Consider the following 20727-nt stretch of genomic DNA (forward strand, 5'->3'; position numbering starts at 1 on the left):
GAGGCAGGACCAAGGTCCCCTCCACCCCCCAATACCAGCATCAAGGCTGAGTGAGGCATCCCACCATAGGGAACAGGTTCCAAAAAGCCCAGCTCATGCACCAGGGACAGGTCCTGGTCCCACTGCTAAGGGCTCCACAAACAGACCAAGCTACACAACTGTGACCCACATGCAGCGGGCTTAGGTCAGGCTCATGCAGGTTCCCTGGCTGTCAGTCCAGAGTCCGTGAGCTCCCAGGAGCTCAGGTCATCTGTCTTTGTGGTTTTCCCTGTCATGACCTTGACCTAACCCCCTTGCTCGTATAATCCCACCTCCATCTCTTTGGCTGGCCTCCTGGAGCTCGGCCAGTGCTTGCCTGTGGATCGCATAGGTGTATTTTTAATTCCCATATTTGACTGTCTTAAATAAGTGACCACATTTCTTTTCAATTGGTCTAAGAAATCTAATATTCTGGATACTGGTAGTTCCTATACACCATGGAAGAAAGTCACCTAACAAGACTTGTCATCTTGCATGACTCTCTCAGAGGGACAATCTTTGACTCACAGTCCTTTCTTCTTTTTCGTTATCTGGGTTTCTCTGAACATGAACTTCAAAACAATTACATTTCTAATAGGACTAAGAATAATAGTTTCAAAGCTGTGTTTCAACTATTTTTTCTACAATCGCTTTGACCTATTGTTTAAAGATTTCATCTAAAGTACATGGTGGATACAAAGGTCACACTGCTTTCATTTGGTGCAGCGGAGTTGACCCTCTAGATTTCACAGCGGTCTGTAAAATAATAACAGGGACCCAGCGGTCCAGTGCATCCCCAGTTGGCATTCTCGCCGTGCCCTGCTGTTTCCCCTGGAGTAAGCCGTGTGCTTGGAAGGGCATCAAGTCTCTCAAGTCACCTTCACTCACCATCTCTATTAGAAACAAGTAATTTCATACTTAGGAGATGCTCTTCACAAAAGCTACTCCCCCGCTGAGCATCTTTAATTTCCCAAATTACCCTTATGTTCTGAGTATACAGCCTCATCTAAGGACCAGGTCTTCAGTTTACCTGAGAGTTTGTGTGACTCCAGAGTGAACATAGGAACAAAATAAGCACACATACGCAGCTTTGTTTTGTTTATTCTTTCATTTTGTTAAGAAGAAAAAAGCAAGAAGTACTGATTCTGAAGATCAAGGTGGAATTTTATACTTTGCTTCCTTATTGCTGTGAGACCTCTGCCCTGTCACTCAAAGGGTTTTGATTGATGCATGGATAGATCAGTCTAAGCTATGATTTAAAACCTCATGATCAGTGTCATGTGGTGGAGGCACACGCCTTTAATCCCAGCACTCGGGAGGCAGAAGCAGGTGGATTTCTGAGTTCGAGGTCACCCTGGTCTACAGAGTGAATTCCAGGACAGTCAAGGCAACATAAAGAAACACTGTCTGGAAAAATAAACAAACAAAATAATTCAAGCCTCATGATCAGGTCCGAGATTTTTTTTACTTCAAGCAGCACTGTGCAGTCTGTCGTCAGCTCGCTGGCTCCCCTTTGATGCTGTTATCATTTCCTTTTTGTTTCCTTGCTTAATGTGGTTCCTGGCTGGTCACGTGATGAAAGCCTGTGTGACATAGAGCCTGGTCACAAGATTAACTTACGTGTTCTTCTGAAGTAGATAGGGTGGGGCTGAGCTATATAGCATGACTCTGACAGAACTTTGAAAGCTTCTGACTTGCTAGCCAGGTTTCATTCTTGCATATCTTCTTGTTTGGTAGTAGACTCCTCTCTCCAGCCATGTTCAGGGCTTTATAATCTGCAGTATATGTCTTCTGAAATGCAAACCACAGCCATGGTCAGGGCCGTGCTGGGGTTTGGGTTAGTGAACACTAATGACCGTTCATCACTAAATGTGCTAGGCATCCTTCTTAGAGTTACTGGAATCTCAGGCAATTCACCACTTCCATGGAAAGAAATAAGAACCCTAGACTTCCGTACAGCCTGGGAAGAATGTTAAACCCTGAAATACACAAGCCACATGAAATACTACAGAAGCAGTGTTAACAGTAAAAACAGAAAACATAGAAGTCACAGTCCTTTGTGCAAGAGTTTTGTTCTTTGCTCTGTAATTTATGAAACAAGACCTTGAATTCATCCTGAAACCTATTACAATTGCACCAAACCCTCAAATTCCCAAGTCCTATTGAAAAAACAGGTTGACTTTGATATATTATTTAGTTTTTTACCTGCTCGGCTCAAAAACATTACAAGTAGTTGATACTAAATATCTACAAGTGGGAAATTTTTGCTTGGCACTAGGCAGTGGTCTAGTATTCTAAGATATATTGAGTAAAAGCTGTGCAACAGAAACCTAGCAGTTAATGCCACGTGCTTTATTCTGATGATGTTCTAAGTGTTTCGTGTGTGCAAGCTTGTCTACTATATGATAGCTTCACTATTCCTAATTCATCTGTAAGGCAAGGAGCTTAATACACAGCTAGCCCAAATAAAAAGGTTATACATTGACTCAGTGAGACTAGACCAGGGTCCCTATCACAGGAAAAGCCCTGTTCCTAGGTACTCCTGTGCCCTTTATCTTTGCCTGATGAGTATTGGTTTTAACTTTAAATTGAACAACTTGGACAAATCATAAAACCAAGGCCTCTTGCAAAACATGTGCAGTGTTTTTATTTATACTCAAAGCCCAGCCTGCCATAAAGTCCAGGTGTGCCCCTCAAACACTAGGCATCAATGTCCCCTATGGTCATTAGTGAGCATGGTTAGTCAGAGCATCTTTTCCTCCCCTGAGAAAGATGGCCAGAGATCTTTAGATAGAATTTAGATACAGACCTGGAATATTGAGTGGGGGTATGTATGTGTATATGTATATGTATATCTATATGTGGGGTAGAGTAGAATGGAGATTTGTCTCTTTTCTCTTCAGATTCACTTGTGCTAAATGAGATGATTGAATATATACAAATGTTTAGTGAACTGTGTTTGTGACTCATTTTAACTAACTAGTCTCGAAAGTCATTATTGTCAGCTGGCATTATCTATTGAAAGTGAGAACATTGATGACTTTGTTACACTTTCAATTTTTGAGGATTGGGACTCATATCATAAATGCAATGATATGCTAAATTTTGAATATCAATTCTGATCACAATAACATCAGACTACCTGATTTTATATACTTTTATGTTGAATCAGAACCTATTGTATGTGTGTCATTAAGTTTTGAGCTCTGTCTCAAAGTAAGTGGTTACTCTTCCTGGTGACTTGTATATCTTGTAATTTGTACGTCTTAAAAGATTCATGGCCAAGGATTGTTTAGTAGCAATTGTCCTAAGGGTGCAAGGACTGACTGCCAAGCTATATAAAAGGAAGCTTTTATAGTTTGGAAACTGTGTGTAGGCAAGCGGTATGTTTGTCCTAGAGTTCTTACACCTTCCCCTTTTCATATCTCAAGACTCCTCAATAGAATGTGTCAAGGTCAAAAACATAAAGTGCTAACCAGGGAACCCCAGGGAAAGCCAAGATCTGAAAATAACATCTGGCTTTCTAAAAGTGAAGGCCCTGCTGACTTGGCAACTTATATTATTGTGGTGCTCTTTGGAAAGCCAGGAAGTCCTTGGAAGGTGAAGGCAGGAAACCACAGGGCAAGAACAATAAAAATGGAAGTGGTAAGTGTAAAACAAGGAGAGAGAGAGAGAGAGAGAGAGAGAGAGAGAGAGAGAGAGAGAGAAGAAACAGAGAGGAAGGAGGCAGGCAAAGGGAACAAAGACTGAAATAGTTACTTGGTGTTAGAAAATAAGTATAATTTTCAGCTGACTTGAAACTTCTGCATTTTGAAGAATGTATCTCAAAACTTACTGGAGTTAAGCATTAAGCTTTAATACTACCCTTCTGATGCCCAGTCTCTGCTAAAATGGGATGTATAATTGTTGCTTGAAGTGCTTTAGAGTAGCATGATACAGATGTGCACATGAATGGAAAACATAATTGCAAAAGTACTTGCATGTGACCTTAATGACAAGATGCAAAGTTTTTCTCCCAGTGTATTTCAGACTTGCTGCACTAGAAAATCTAGCTGGACTTACTTAGCCTTGAAAGATTTGGGGTTCATTCTGATGGCCAGGGAACTCTGTCTGTCATTTCTCTTGACTTTGCATCTACTTTTCTTGATTTTAAATAAAGAAAAGTAGAATTAAAACAATATTTAGAATTTACTATAAAACCATTAAACCGTTAATATTGTTTGAATCCCATAATTTATAATGATTGTTGTGCATATCATCCCCAGTTTTATAGTGGCTTACAGACACATCCTGTCTAATAGAGATATCTTAATATACGCTTCAAAGCAATCACAGAGAATGGTATATTCTCTGTCAGCCCTTTTATCATATGAAAAAGTCTAAAAGCACATGCAATTATTTTCTGCCTCTCCATCCTGCTTTTTTTTATGTTTTTGCTGTTACAGCGGAAAATGGCCCCCGTCTCCTCGTGGAAGCAGAGCAAGCCAAAGTCTTCTCACACCGAGGTGGCAATGTGACACTGCCATGTAAATTCTATCGAGACCCCACAGCCTTTGGCTCAGGCATCCACAAAATCCGCATTAAGTGGACCAAGCTAACTTCAGATTACCTCAGGGAGGTGGATGTCTTCGTTTCCATGGGCTACCACAAGAAGACCTACGGCGGATATCAGGGCCGAGTGTTTCTGAGGGGAGGCGGAGACAATGACGCCTCCCTGGTAATCACAGATCTCACTCTAGAGGATTACGGAAGATACAAGTGTGAGGTGATTGAAGGTCTAGAAGACGATACCGCTGTGGTCGCATTGGAGTTGCAAGGTAGGTATTCATGAGGCATGTTAAACTGTAAAGTGATAATTAGCCACTACCCCTTTGTTTTCATGAGGATAGCGTGTGGTGGTTCCCATAGTAATAATGTGAGGACCCAAAAGTCTATGCCTAGCAAATTTTTATTCTTTTGTGTTTGGCAGTCTGCATATAATTTCAGCTTTCATGTTTGAGATGTATGCACAATACTTCTATGCAAAATTGAAGCTATTTACAAGGAGAAATGTGCAATGAAACTGAATTAATAATTTTTGGAAATAGCCTTATGCCATTCAAAACTTAAAAGCCATTTTTTAGTTGTTGAGAAATTCAAATTAGATTCTTTTTTATTTGCTTCTAAAATTATCTCCATTTCAAGCTAATGGTAAGATTTGTAAAGGACATCTGCAGTGCAATACATGTAATTGTATTCTGTAAGATGGCTATAAAAGTTACTTTAGCAGAAAAAGTAACCTCTGGGTTTACTTAAATATTCTTGCAATGAAGTAATTCTTTTAATGGTCTAGGGTCTTTTAGACACCAAATATCAAGTAATAGAGGTATTTTGGGAGGATTTCTGTTTTTTTAATATATTACACTCAGTAGGTTCAAAGGTGGACATGGCTACACAAGAGAACATGTCCATCTTCCTTCTCGGTCATCACTCTAGGAAAAGGTCTGTGCTGAGAGTTTCTCATACAGGTCAAGCCGCCTTAGTTTCACCCGTGTTCTACACCGCAGAGTGAAAATGGCCTCATTAGTAGGACCGTTTCCCTCACAGAATCACAGATCTGTGTTTGCTGGAAGCTTTTATCCCCGCCCCCCTAGGACACATTTGTGGCTTTTGAAAATGCTAACACTGAACACTGGCCCTCCTGAATCTCTCAAGGGTTCATCAGCATATAGAGAGTCATTGGTTTCATCTCCCTCATAAAGTCCAACGTGAAGCTCCATGACTTCAGAACACATATTCTAACTCTAAAGAAGTTCAGTGAGATGGATAGACTGTTAATGAGATGTGGGTCTAGTTAATCCTGGTATGGGATGCTTTTTATCTTCAACTTTTTTTTAAAACAAAGTTAATAATTAAATTTTTACAGAAAATAATAAAATGGTAACAAAAGGCATGTGACTTTATAAAAAGATTGTATGACATTATGTTAAAATAGAAAGCAACTTAAATATAAATAAAGTATAGTGGATTTGGAACTGAACCAATCATATTGCAGATAATCTAGGACTCATGGAAACTTTTTCACTGCCCATTAGAAGCACCGTGACACATGACAAATGATAGTGAGTTTAAATCTGAATGATTTCCTGGGTCTTTAAAGTCATTACAAATTTAAGTATCCCACATTTTCCACTGTTTCCATCATGAACCCTTTGGAAAAGAAAAGGTCACACAAATAGTTTCTATCTACAGATAAAGATGTTGGGAGGTTCTCTGCCATCTGAGTTCCAGCTACCAAGAGAATCATTGCACTATAGATTATTTCCCTTCTTGGGCACACACCTGGGATTGCTCAGTAAAGAGAAGAAACGACATGGGGTACAGAGAGCTTGTCACACTTCTGTTCTGGGGTACACAGTGGCCCCAGTTGGGTGGGGGCTGAGCATCCTTAGAACCATCTCCAGGCTCTTCTTCCCCCTTACCACAGCAGGAGTCTACGGTTTTCCTTCTTCTGTTGGCTCTGATCCAGCTGATGGACCCCTCAGCCAAGAACCTGAGAAGGCAGAGTGAGATCAGAAAGCCTTCTTGGATCCTCGCCTGTGGTGACCTGGGCCAGCTGGACTGGTCTAGAGGCACAAGGGACGAGACTTGGTTTAAAGCCTCAGAATCCTCCTGTAGAAACATCCAGGATAATTTAGAAAAGAACACACTGGCCATGGTTGGTTGTTAGGGACCTGTGCATCATCTTGAATAGAATGTGCAGTTTTGTAGCATGCAACTTAATGGCCATACAATTAGTGGGCCAGTGGGACAAAGTGCCTGCATTCCATGTGCTAAGATACTGAGTAGTTGGAATAATATTTCTAAGAATGCTTGCTCTGGGTTATCTTTTATGGGGTAGACACTTTGACAGATGTCTTCCTTAATATGCAGTAAATGACACAATTCTGGATACTTATCCTGGGAATCTATCCTTAAAAAAAACCATGTGGGATGTGAGACAGCTCAACCCCTCACCCCAATAAGGATTTGACCAAAAGAAATACTTTTGAGACACAGTCAAATACCAATCCATGCTCTTTGCATTTACTAAGGGATTGTTCACTGGAATACTTGACTCTTCAGAACTAACCAGTTAATGGGTGTTTGCTCTCTACTCATCTTGACCAGCACAAGTTTAAGGAAGCATTTTTTTTCCATCCATTTATATTGAAAGCATTTTCAAAACCTCGGTTTTAGTTTGTAATATGACATATAAATAGAGAAGCTGAAACTGGCACCCATTTTTAGGTCCCTTTCAGGAAGCACCTCTCTGTTGCAGGGAGATGGGCCTTTATTTCTCAATCAACGTTGCATGCCTGGCCTTTAAATAAATAATACTGGAAATGTTTTAAGTAAAAGCCCTTGTTTTAGCGCTGTTTCAAGGGCAGGGAACAACAGTTAAGGAATGCATTGAATGTTGAAACAAAGAGTTATAATACTTTGCATGGGGTGTGCCTCACTAGCACAGAATTGCCTTATTAATATGAAATGAGGATAGTGAGGCTTTTGTTAGATATGCACTTCAAGTTTCTCCACATAATAATCCCAAGGAGACAGTCACTTGTTCGGATGATTTTAGGAGCACATGGTGAAGTAGATGTTCACTCATATTTGAAGCATTCACCACGTCTCTGTGTCGAAGATGATGTGAAACTGCTTGCTAACTCCATAACAGTAATGGCTGAAAAACATTGTGAATTTTTAAAAAATACCATGGGCCCAAGCTCTACATTCCCCCACCACCTGTACTATTAGCACTGACTTTTTCTTTCCCAGAAAAGTTTCATGGTGTCTGTGCTAGAGTTTGTAACTAGTAGCAGGAGACATGTTTTCAAGATACTGTTTAGACACTATAACCCATGGCTGCCTCTCTGTCAGAAAGGAGAAATTTTGCATCAGTTGACCTCTTGGCAGTGGAAGCAAGTCACTGAAGTTATCAATCCAAATAACAAACAGCACATTGTGTGATGCTTGGGACAAAGTGTGTGCCGTGGAAAAGGGCTGTGAGAGACTACTGAAAGCTGACCAAAACCTGGCTCATCTGGAAACCCCGCTTTTCACCCACACATGTCTGTACATGGATGTGCTCAGGGTTCTCTCACTGATGACCTTTCCCTTCTCTTCTGTGGACAGGCGTAGTGTTCCCTTACTTTCCACGGCTGGGACGCTACAATCTCAACTTTCACGAGGCGCGGCAGGCTTGTTTGGACCAGGATGCTGTGATCGCGTCCTTCGACCAGCTGTACGATGCCTGGCGGGGTGGACTGGACTGGTGCAATGCTGGTTGGCTCAGTGACGGATCTGTGCAGTACCCTATCACCAAACCCCGCGAGCCCTGTGGGGGCCAGAACACAGTGCCTGGCGTCAGGAACTACGGGTTTTGGGACAAAGATAAAAGCAGATACGATGTTTTCTGTTTTACATCCAACTTCAATGGTAAGATGAGATGGTAGCTACGCTGCCTTCCTTTCTATTCCAAAGAACAAGTTGTCTTAAAACACTGTTTGGATCTGGGTGATAACTTCAAAAAACAAAACAAAACAACAATAATAAAAACCAACCATTTAAGGTATTGCTATATTTTAAAAGGATAGATAAAATGTTCTTGAATCTTGAATGTCATCATTTTTTAACTGCCTACATAAATCGGAAAAAAAAAAAAAGGCCTACCTCTGGTCCTCCTACACTTTATCCATCCTGTTTTTATGAAGCACTTGAAGCTGTCATGTGGTACACATTTCACATCGCCTCAGGATGCTATCCCTGCACCATTACTCTATGCTGAAGGAAGGAGCTTTCCTGCCATACATGCCCTCCCTTGCCCAGTCACAATATTACGATCAGCAAAGTTCAGGCCAAAGGAGGAACTGAGTGAGACAAAGGAAGCCCTGTCAGCATTGGAAGAGAAAGGTGGGGGAAGGTTCCATGGCACGATGACTGACTTTTGCATTCTTCCCACTCCCAGCCCTTTGGGTGTGCTGTCTTCGAGACCTACCACAAAATGAAAATGTAGGAGCCTTGGTTCAAAATTTATTAATAATAGCACAAGCCTGTAATCCTATCATTTGGTAGGCTGAGGCAGGAGGATCGTAAATTCAAGGCTAGCCTGAGCTATTTAGTGACACTGTCTCAAATAAACAAGGGTAAAACCCAAAAACACCAGAAGTGTTGTAAGACTACAGAGCATTAAGACAGACATAAGACCTTCTATTTAGCCAGAACAAATGCACAAGTCACATGCCTGTGAATCAAGCTCTGAGCCCAGAGTTTTGCATTTAGGGTCCTTGGAAACAGATTCAGAGGGAAACAAAAAGAAATGGGTGGTCACTATGCTATCTCTGTTGAAAGAAAGAAAGAAAGAAAGAAAGAAAGAAAGAAAGAAAGAAAGAAAGAAAGAAAGAAAGAAAGCAGATGGGAAGCCATTTTACTTTGCTGACCACGTGGTCACTGTTGCACAGCAGAGTTTTGAATGTTGTAGCTCTCGCCATCGCAGTACTGAAGCCATTCATGGTGCTGAACAGATGGATATGTGTCCCAGGCAAACTGCATTCTCACACATGTAGAGGTCAGACTTGAACTGATGCACTGTGGTTTGCTGATTTGCACAGCTGGAAGACTAAACTCTCCAGTTAATGAAGGTTGCTGTGGCTTCTCTGCTTATTCCAGATCTCATTAGCTTAGGGTAGAAAGAACTGGTAGCATTAGTGTAGGCTTTGACCGCCTGTTTAGGAATGGGGAGAGATCTCAGTTGTGAAGCACTTGCCTCCCAAACAGAAAGAACTGTGTTCAGTCCTGAGAACTCACACTAAAATGCCAGATGTGCTGCTGGGCTGTACTTACAACCCCAGCAATGGCGAATCAGGAACAAGGGGATCCTTGGGACTCACTGGACAGCTAGGCTAGTGTAATGAGAGGCCCCATATCAAAAGATGTAGACCCCATTTCTGAGTATGACACCAGGGTTGTGCGGCCACATGCATGCAATCAAAACCATAAACAAATGAGCACATGCACGTGTACACACACACACACACACACACACACACACACCACACGAGCATCATGCTAAATGAAGGCCAGTGGACATTATACTACATGATGTGTCTGATAAGAAAGTATGATATTATACTTGAAACTAGCATGACTGAGAGAATATTCAGTGTGTGCCGCTTCAGTCAGTTGGGGATACATTTTGTACATGTTATCATATTCCGTCATGCTAATGGGATCTCAGTAACTAATACTGCAGTAAGTGGTTGAAAGTAGCAGTGTCCCTATGTAATGAAGAATCAGCATGATGTCAGGCTTCAAATGATGGAAGTTTTAAAACATCAACAAACCTAGTAAGGGAGTACAGGCCGGGTTTGCATTCAGTGAGAGTATCATTGATGGCGAATGACTTCCTGTGTTTGATGCATTTTTATGCATCAGGCTTTGGTTGAGAATAAGGTCTTATTGATACCTGTAATGAAAAGAACTTGAGGGCTTTTGATTTTCTTAAATGGACTTTTATGTCAGGAATGCTTTTTGATCCTTTCACATTCAAATTTTGCCTCTCTAGAAACTTGTACTGGGGTTCAGTCTTGCAACAAGTAGAATTTAAATAGCCCTTCTTTTCAGCGTGGTATTCTGTCTTCCCTAGAACTACAGAAGGGCTCTTTTAGTCTCTAATTAGCTAACAGAAACTGCATCTGCCATTGGACTTTTCTTTTTAATGCTGTATAAGGGCATGTGGGCGCACACGCCAAGAAGCAAGGGGGAAGTGAATTTATCTAGAGTGACCTATTAATATGACATTTAGATGGCAATGCTGTGTTCTCCAAATTTGAGACGTTGCTCAGCATCTCCTGTCATTGAGAAGCACTTGGTCTTGGCTCCTTCCTTCTCCGTGGTTCTGTCACAGGCTGACTCTCTCTCTCCTTCTCTCCACAGGCCGATTTTACTACCTGATCCACCCCACCAAGCTCACTTACGACGAGGCGGTGCAAGCTTGTCTCAATGACGGTGCTCAGATTGCAAAAGTGGGCCAGATATTTGCTGCCTGGAAGCTTCTGGGCTATGACCGCTGTGATGCTGGCTGGCTGGCCGATGGCAGCGTCCGCTACCCTATTTCTCGGCCAAGAAGGCGCTGCAGTCCTACAGAGGCTGCCGTGCGCTTCGTGGGCTTCCCGGATAAAAAGCATAAGCTGTACGGGGTCTATTGCTTCAGAGCATACAACTGATGGTGCCCTAGAAAAGAGTCGGTTCTTGAGTCAGAGGGAACGCGTGAAAGGTCTTTTGTTTTTGTTCTTGTTTTTAATATGAACTCATGCAAGTTACCAAAACTGTGATAACCCTTTTCCACTTACTGTAAAGTGTCGTTTTTATAAGGCCAGATCAGTCATTTGTTTTGTAAAGCTATCAGTCAATGTATATTATAAATTAATATAAGTATAAGGGAAGCTAAAAACGGGCGTCAGGGCCTGTGTTACGTATGCTACATCATCCCAATAAAATGCCATTTCATGAACGGGGCATGCAGTAGGCTGAGGATAACCAGGATTGTGTTAGGGAAAATCAGCAGCGACTTCCACAAGCACAAATTTTACATATTTCTACAACTTTGAAATGCATTTCGCTGAACAAATTAGAACAACAAATTTGAATTACAGGCCTCTTTACAGAAACTGGGATTCTGGGAGGTAAAAAAAAAAAAAAACCTCAGTTTCACAAGGGAACAATGGACACTTTTTCTAAAAGTTAATACTCCAAGTCTCCAGTATAAAAAATAGTTTACTATTTAAAATTCTACCTTTTTGACTAAAAAGAAAACCATATAGACTCAGATACATAATAATAAAACCGCAGTTAGAACTCCTAGGGCAACCCATTTACATGAAGTATATAGACTTACATACACAGATAATATTTTACCAATGAGAGATTGCTACCTTCTAATTAAGATTACCTATCAGAAAGAATTGTTCTATCATTTTTGAGTAGCTTCACTGAGTTATATTTAAATTCTAAGGGATCTTTGCTAAGCGGTATTTAGAATTTACTCAGGGCAGTTAAAAAGATAAACTGCTGGACAGAAAACATATAAAAATGTAGCAGCTTGATTTTATGTTAGCTTATGAAACATTATTGTCCTATAAAAATAACTTTAACCTATTTAATATTTCTTTCTTATTTACATTCCATAATGAAAATCATCCAATGAATGAATAACTCTACACTTCTTTAACTAAGAAATCAAGATTCAACTTCCAAAATTGTGTTCTTGTTTGTATACATAATACAAACCCCAAATAGGACCTGTGTTTAGGAGGGAAAATTTAAAAAAAAAAAAAAGGCTCTCCAATAGAAAATATAGTCACTGTCAGTTTCCTTTCTGGTTTTCATTTGGCAGAAACAAAATACTGGCACTCACATTGAAGACTTTACACCTTCAAGCTTTAAGCGAACAGTTAAGTCCAAACTCAGAACAATGACTTTCAGTATTAGCAACTCCAATCTTAAATAAAGCTTTCTTTTTATGACTTCTGAGACCTCACAGGGACCAAAATTTGTATTCAAGTAATTTTCCGATTTCCCCTTGTTTCACAGTGAATTCTGGTGAGTGGACCTTAGTATAACAATCCAAGTGCAAGCACAGCTGGTGTGCTGTCGACAATGTTTTCAATGTAGATTCCCCCTCCCATCCCCCCACCCCCCCAACGAACATGAGTAAATAAATCTGTTTCCTGAATTGACCGTGGTTGCATTTAAAGCTCTGTAATAACTGTAATAAATTTGCTCTATAAATATAGAGGCATGTGTATGGAAGGTATAGAGCAGTCGGAAGTCCATGGAACCATAACTATCATGATATAGTATCTAGATAAAATACTGTAAGTAAAACTAGCTCCTTTCTTTCAGATGCTTTAGCCTTAGAGCATGAGGATACAGTTTTAAGTTAGGATATGCAAATTACATAAGACTATAAATCCAAAGAGATGAGGAGACTTCAGGCCAACACTGCTGATTGAACTCAGACTTCTAAGCTAAACACAAGTTAAAGATACCGAATGGTCTAGAATATAATGAATATATTATTTAAGAAGGAGACTCTGACCAGCTCATGGTCAGGGCTAAGCTCTTTGGAGGAAGACCATACTTGAACAATCATTACCTATATTTTAAGAATTTTGTCTGAAATGCAAGTAGGAAAATTTTATGGTGAAGTGGGTATATTCCTCTCAGTTAGCATCATAGAACTAAACATTTAAGCACAGGAGCATTTCTTAACTTTTGAATACTTAGTATAGGAAACGGTGCTGATCAAAATCTCCAAAGTGACTGTTAGCTGACTTACATCTATACCAACTGCTTATCATTGTCCGTTCTTGAAAAAAAATCCTCGAATGAACACTGCTGGGCAGAGTTTTTAACTTCTGATGTCACACAAAGGACCAGAACCCTGTGCCCTCTGAACTCCTCATTGAAAAGGGGTCTTTTAATGTTCTCATCTCACTGTTTTATTCCACCAAATATCTATTTTCATACTTCGTATCTCATTATGAATGTTTTCAAGAGAAAAAAAAAGTCTTAGCACATTTCCTAGCAGAAAGCTGACATAACACTGTCTAATTTAGAAATTACTTTGTAGATTTCAAGGTTCCCAGAGTATCAAAGGAAGATGATAGATTACAAAATGTTTCCATCATATTTTATCTTATGGCCCATATAAAGAACAGATTATATCTACACATTTTACTGAGATTCCCTCCTTCCATTTGAAAACTCTAAGCCAAAAAGAACCAATTCACATAAAAATACAATACAGGGATGAAGAGAAGTCGTCATGTTAACACTGGAAGCCATCTTTTAATGACTGCTGCCATATTTTGTCACAGCAACTTTTAGCCAAATGTAGTATTTGTAAATTTAAAATTTCTTTCATATCAAGGGGGCCGGCACCTGTTAGTGTTGTTTTATGCAGTACAATGGTTGCTTGCTATTGTGGCAATTAGTAGACTCAAATAAGATTCCAATTTGGTTGCTGGCAGCCATACTGGGTTTCTTGACTTCAGTACTCCTAGAAACACACTTTTGTCATGGAGTAGCTGACCACTACAGAAAGGGAGGATTAGAAGGGAATCAGTCATCAGGTTTGGTTTAACTTGGTTTTTTTTTTTCTTTTATTTGTGTCATTTTGGTTTTGCATAGAATACTTAGAGAAAAATCAATGGACAGCTGACAATTTTTTTTGAGAAGTTAACGGTGTCATAGCTCATGACTGCCAGAAAAGGACTATACAAAAAAGTTATAAATAATACAGAAATCATTAAGCAACCCAATTAGAAGAAAAGTCAATATTTAAATTCGTTCAGTAGCTACAAAGTGCAAGTCTGAGGAGAACCAATCTGTACTACAAAAAGACTGTTTTCATTTTCTGTAAGATAAAATGAACTGGTAACAAACATTAAAAGTCAATTTTGCTTCACTACAGTATTATTTGATTCTTCTGACTCAAATAGACTCAGCCATTTTTCTTTGGGTTAAACCTGGTATATATATCATGAAATGGTCTGTTGTTGATGCAATGCTTTGACTGAAAGCACACCAGTAAGTTAGAGCTTTGATATTCGAGCATTAAAGAATACTTCAGAACTTCCCATACTTATCTGGAATACATTAAGCAGCCTTGAAGAAAAACAATTTCTAAAAGAGAGGTCAATCAAATCTCCTTTTAGTGTGTAAAATCTTTTCAAATGAGGGGTATCGTTTTCATTCTGTCATTGTTTTTCATATATTTTTAATCTTGTTATAAACAAAGTCTTGAGTCAGGGTGAAAGATCCTATGGAGGTCCTTAGTCCCCAAATAAAAGTAGTTAAACCATTCAAGTGTGATGTGTTACTTCTCTACCAAGAGCATGGCTTAATACTACAACCAGATATATAAGGAGGCTAATAAGAGGGAGGGATTATTGACTGGCATGTAGCCTACTGAATTTAAGAAGAAACTGACATACTGCTGCCTTCTACTTCAATTCTTCGGTCTCTTCATTTCCGATCTTTAAAGGCTCTATAGCCTTACTTCTCAGTAGCTGACATATATATATATATATATATATATATATATATATATATATATATATATATAGAGAGAGAGAGAGAGAGAGAGAGAGAGAGAGAGAATTTTATTTGATTCATGTTCCAAACTTATGGGAAAATTTTCCTTGCACATGTTATTTTTCTACAAGCAACAATCTTCAAATTTGTTTCAATGATTTTTTTTTATATCCAGTTTTCAGACCAGTAAGTTGTTACCCCCATAACCACTCACCTTCTGAACATGTTGGCAGGTCAGGGTGGAAGTCAATGGTTCATAAAGTCATGAAACTTTCCTTCCTTCCAACTATCTCTACTACTCTTGCCCTCTGAGGTCGTCCACACTGCTCAAGCTTCAGCTATTAAAAGCCAGCTCTTTCACGTAGTAGATACCTGATTATACCATCACTGTTGATTTGGGAGAGTATCCTCAAGGTGAAGACAATGCTCAACTTCTCCTCTGTCTAGTAATTAAAACATTGGATGATAATAGTTTGTGACAATATTAATCCCAATGCATTTCTATCCAAGGAAAGAACCTAGAAACCATGTCTTTATTCCACTGAAAAATATTTTCTTCTTGTAAAAAAAAGTCTCTTAGAGTTTCTATCAATGGAAATTTTTGCCAAAATGCCTATATTTAGAGAACAGAAAAAGATTTTTAAAGCAAGTACGTTTGAGGGCTCACAGACTATGAAAGCCCTGCCTTCAAAGATAGTGAGAATCTTGTGTGTGAATCTAAAAGCAGAGCTACAGAAACACTCATCATCATTTATTATTCTGATAAAAAAAAAGCACACCTTCAGACACCTTTCCACACTCAGGGACAGACAGTCTTTAGTGGTTCCCTTTGTGCTTGGGTTCTGCCAAGCAAGGCATCCTTACTTTATTGGAAGAAGCTTGCTTCTGTGATGGGAGCCAATTTCAAATGGCTGAATAATGAGTTCTGTTCTCCTAATAGAATGTTTTTGAAAACTCTTTCTTGGATGGGTATACAGTGCAGTGGAAGAGCACAAACTTAACATGTCTGAGGCCCTGTGTTCAATACTCAGTGCCACTAAGTAACTTGTTTTTTCAGTTCGGTGTCTTGTGCCCAGCATTTGAGAATCACCTGTGTTCATAACTGAAGACAATGGTCAGGCAGCAATCTGTAAATAGGACTTTCTTAATTCCTTAGATACTCAAAGATATGCACTACTATTACTGCTGATAAACGGCCAGCGTATGCAGAAAATATTTCCATTCTTTCTTTATGCAGATAATAAAAATACCAATTTAAAATGTATTTTGTCATTATGATCTCAGTGCAACCACTTAAGTAATAAGTCTGGAAGAAATCAAATCAACATGTTCAGAACATTAACATTTTACTTTGTCTAGGGCTTCCACTACAACAAAAGTGCATTATAAAATAATTAAAGAATTTTAGTGTGCATAGGAATGACCCCCACATATCTGAAGGCTTAGTCATCAGGGCATGGCACTATTGGAAAGTATTAGAAGAAGGATTAGAAGGTGTGGCCTTATTGGAGAAATGTATCACTGGGGGTGGGCTTTGAGGCTTCCATGTCAGGCCACTCTCTCTCTCTTCTTGCTGCCTGCAGATCAGGGAGTAGAGCTCTCAGCTACTTCTACATCACCATGACTGCCATACGTGCTTCCATGTTCCCAACCATGATGATAACAGATTAAATCTCCGAAACTGTAAGCAATCCCCCAATTATATGTTTTCTCTTGTAAGAGTTGTCTTGGTCATGGTGTCTCTTCACAGCAATAGAACAATGACTAACATATTTAGCCATCATGGTATGTTAGAAGCCAATTATGGAGGCATATTATGAACTCTCTGTAGTGTACTATCAAACATGTTCCTCACAATAACTTACCCTCTTTTCAACGTGGTGCTGGTTAACAGGAGTCCAAACAGTTCTTGTCAAATAGTCAAAATCTGAATCTTTGTGATAGTCATACTCCCACTAACAAAAACAATCTGTTCCTGACAATGTATTTTTCAAAAAACACAAAAAACCAAAACTCTTCACAAATATACATTTGTTGAAAAACCAAATACGGTGTAGTTATGACACATATGTTCCTTTAGAAGTGTGTGCATTGGGAAGACTAGTTGACATTTCTTAAAGCATAAGACCAATGACACTTGGACCAAACATAGTCTGTTTTGGCTTAGCAAATCTCTCCGTGGCCAGTGAAATCTTCGCTGATCAGAGAGCTTCTCTCTAGTCTTCAAAGTTAGAGTCAATATCTTAAAATTCTTCACTATCAGCCTCATACATTTTTTTTTTGAAACAGGATCTCACCACGCAGTACCAGCTGGTCTGGAACAATATGTAGACCAGGAGAGTCTTAAACTCATAGAGATCCACCTGCCTCTGCTTGCCAGTGTGGGGATAAAAGGTGTGGGCCACCATGTTCTGCAGTTTGCACTATCTTCAAGAGATTCTGTGACGCAGCCCAGAGCCTGTGTCGGTGTGCGTTAATAGAAGTATTTTTTTTTATTAATTATGAAAACTGAACTTATTTATTCATGCTTTTAGGTCTGAATTTGTTGTCTGCCGAATTCTTACAAACTGAAGGTCAACTATGTTCTGACATAGGACCCAGTCCCTTGGGTTCCGGTCCATGACATAGAAACACATAAGAGCTTAGATAAGGGCTATCCACCTCCTTCAGCAGTTCTAGCAGAACATGTGGTCCCTTCAGTAGGACATGAATACAGTTCTACCAATGGAAGTTAGCCACATGACATTATCAGAGTAAGTTAAAATCTGTTTTACAGGTATGGCTTAGTGTCGAGGAAAGAGTTCTCAGTCAATTACTAACAATAATCTGCATCTTTCTACTTCCCCTCCCCCAGGAAAAATAAAATATCGTGGAGCATGGGCTCAAAAGATATCTATTCATTAGCCCTTGTTAAGCAACTCTGAATAGTCTGTTACTATTTTATGTCCCAATTTAAAAGTCATTCAAGTTCAAAGTATTTTCAGTAATAAAGATGTTCAAGATCCCTGGTGAGTTTGTTGCTGAACCAGATGGCTGGCAAATATGCAGAGTTCCACCTAATCTAACTTCTTATCTTAAAATAATTGAGTTTTTCCTCTTCAAAGCCTGCAAAGGTAAGCAAGCTGTGTATGGAGAAAATGGTACTGACACTTGCTAGTGTTTCATCAAGTGATTTGATGTGAGTCAGTCTTGGTCAATGTGGGAGGAAATCATGGATCACAAGACTTCCAAACCCACTGGCGATCTCCACTCTGCTAAAAAATGGCTGTTGAGTATGTAATCTGTCCTACTGGAAATGCTGAGAGCCCACAAATACTTAAAAACTACCAACTTCCAGATTTGGTTCACATAGTTTTTGATTGCTCTTGTCAGGTGCATCTTTCTGAAGTTCTCAAACTATTTTCTGCCATTTCACACACAAAAACAAAAACAAAACACAGCCATACAATGTAGAGATTCATGATGTAGTCCAATAATATTGTGAAGTATATGTTTGTGTTTCTTATCAAATACAGAATGTATTCATTCACACTCTTACAAGTTTTCATCTCCCCTACAAACCCAAGGGCAGACTCAAAAGTCACCCATATGGAGGCTGAAAATTAAAGCTAACATACATAACTCTTTCACATCCCTATAGTCTAAAAAAGCTTGAGATACGTGTTCCCAAAAAGACATCACTGCTCTCCAAAAGCAGAAAATGATGCAGTAGGTAAGAAAAAAGAGGATGGGAGCTGTGATAAAGACAGCAGATGAGAAAGAATGAGTGAACTTATGCAAGCAGAAGCCATCTGTGCACAACAATGTGCTGTTCCTGAGTAAGCACAGAATTTATATCCTACCTGGAGCACCATTGGTGAGCATCCAGACCTGTGCCTGTCCATCACCCACCCACTGGTCGGTACCTTGAGAAGCTTCTAATCCTATTACCCGATATATCCAGAAGGGAAGAAATGTGTAGTTGTCGAAGAAGGAAAGCCCCTTCTCTGAATAACTTATACAGAATCAGAAATACGAGGGACCACAATCCCTTCTTAAATTCTCTTTCTCTTTGTACACATTCTGTTAGCAAACAATAAAAGTGTGGTACCTACATTCCAAAAGAAAGACTCAGAACCTAGGGGTTGGTGGTTTAGCTCAGTGGTAGAGCGCTAAGGCCCTGGGTTTGGTCCTCAGCTGGGGGGAGGGGTACTCAGAATCTGATAAATTCAGTTACTGGTTGAAAATCATCTACTTTGGAATTCATATAATATAGCAAAATTTGGGTTTAATTTTCTTTACAAATACAATCAAATCTGACAAGCATGTGACTGAAACAATATTATATGCTAAATATTAAAGATGATGTTATAGCTGTGATAACCTGAGAATAAAAACACTGAACTCCCATATCCCCTCAAAATTCCTGTAAATCAATGACTCTACACTGAAATACTGCTTTTCAGTGTTTCCTAGTGGTCCTTGCCACCAGAAATAGCCAAAGAATTGGAAAATGTTTTTCCCCATAGTTTCACTTCTCACTGGAACCAGAAAGCTATCCAGTTCTACTGGAGTTCAGTTCCAGTTCAAAAGCTCAGGGACCATTTTCTCTCTTGCCTAGCCTCCATTCATGTGATGTTAGCCAGATTAAAAGTGATAAAGGAATGTTATCACTATGGTGCCCATGTACAGCACATAACCATGCCATCATTGTCTCCTGGTTTAATTCTCTCAGGCTCGAGAGATGAGAACAGTAGCCTGAAAATCCTAGATAACCTGAACACAAGGAGCCGCCATCTTACCCACCTCACTATCAACAGCCCCCTCTGCAATGAGTTGATTTTGATGAGATTTCCATGTGCATTTCATGACTCCCATTTTACCAGGGATATTTAGTCTCTGACCCTTTGGCCTTGTTTGCTGCCCCTATCCACAAAACAGTGTATATTGCCATGTCTTATTATGCCACTTTCCAAGGGAAAGCATTACCAAATACACAGAAGACTGTGATTTCTACCCAATGGAAAAATTCCACTTCCTTAATGATTGAGGACTGTTCTTAAATGAGGCTGTAATATTACTCTCCACTTCCTTCTGTTTTAGGCATTATTATCCACAAAACACACAAGTAATTTCTTTCTTAGTAAATTGGACACAAATGCTGTTTGAATCTGAGGTGCCAATGTATAGAAAATGGGTGCTCCCTCCCGCTGTTGGCAGATCCATCAACTTATATCTTTCATGCTTTCAGGACATGCCCTAGCCCAATCTCCTACCTAAGACCTTTGTTTGATGATGGCTTGCTCCAAATCTGTGATTTGATGAAGTAGAAACACCCAAACTCACAAAGGGCATCTCAGGATACACACACAATTCATATACGGTATTTGTATGATCATTTTCACCAGGACTCTCAAAGTTTATAGTCTATAATTTTTTTCATTAAAGTGAATTAGAGCTATGTCCCAAATATTTGAGGTGTTGTTCCTCTGTGCTGAGTCAGTTGCTGTGGTGGGTTGAATGAGAATGGTCCCCATAAGCTCATATATTTGATTGTTTGGTTCCCAGTTAATGGACAGCTTACGAAGAATTAGGAGGTATCTTAGTTAGGGT

The 20727-nt window shown here is 39.6% G+C and overlaps 1 protein-coding gene across 2 annotated transcripts in view; it reads left to right on the forward strand.

Annotated features, from left to right (window-relative positions):
• The window catches only part of Hapln1 (hyaluronan and proteoglycan link protein 1), a 74632-nt gene extending 59654 nt beyond the window's left edge, over positions 1-14978 (forward strand). Inside the window, exons 3-5 of one of the 2 annotated variants that reach the window (XM_006980465.4) lie at positions 4464-4835; positions 8173-8475; positions 10972-14977. In XM_006980465.4, the coding sequence (XP_006980527.1) occupies positions 4464-4835; positions 8173-8475; positions 10972-11261 (965 nt within the window). In that variant the 3' untranslated portion in view covers positions 11262-14977. Of the gene's footprint in view, positions 1-4463; positions 4836-8172; positions 8476-10971 lie in introns of both variants that reach the window. The other variant, XM_076552036.1, reaches the window with a different exon arrangement.
• Positions 14979-20727: the final 5749 nt, after the last annotated feature.

The sequence above is a fragment of the Peromyscus maniculatus genome, chromosome 15, assembly GCF_049852395.1.
Source record: "Peromyscus maniculatus bairdii isolate BWxNUB_F1_BW_parent chromosome 15, HU_Pman_BW_mat_3.1, whole genome shotgun sequence".
Classification (NCBI taxonomy): Eukaryota; Metazoa; Chordata; class Mammalia; order Rodentia; family Cricetidae; genus Peromyscus; species Peromyscus maniculatus.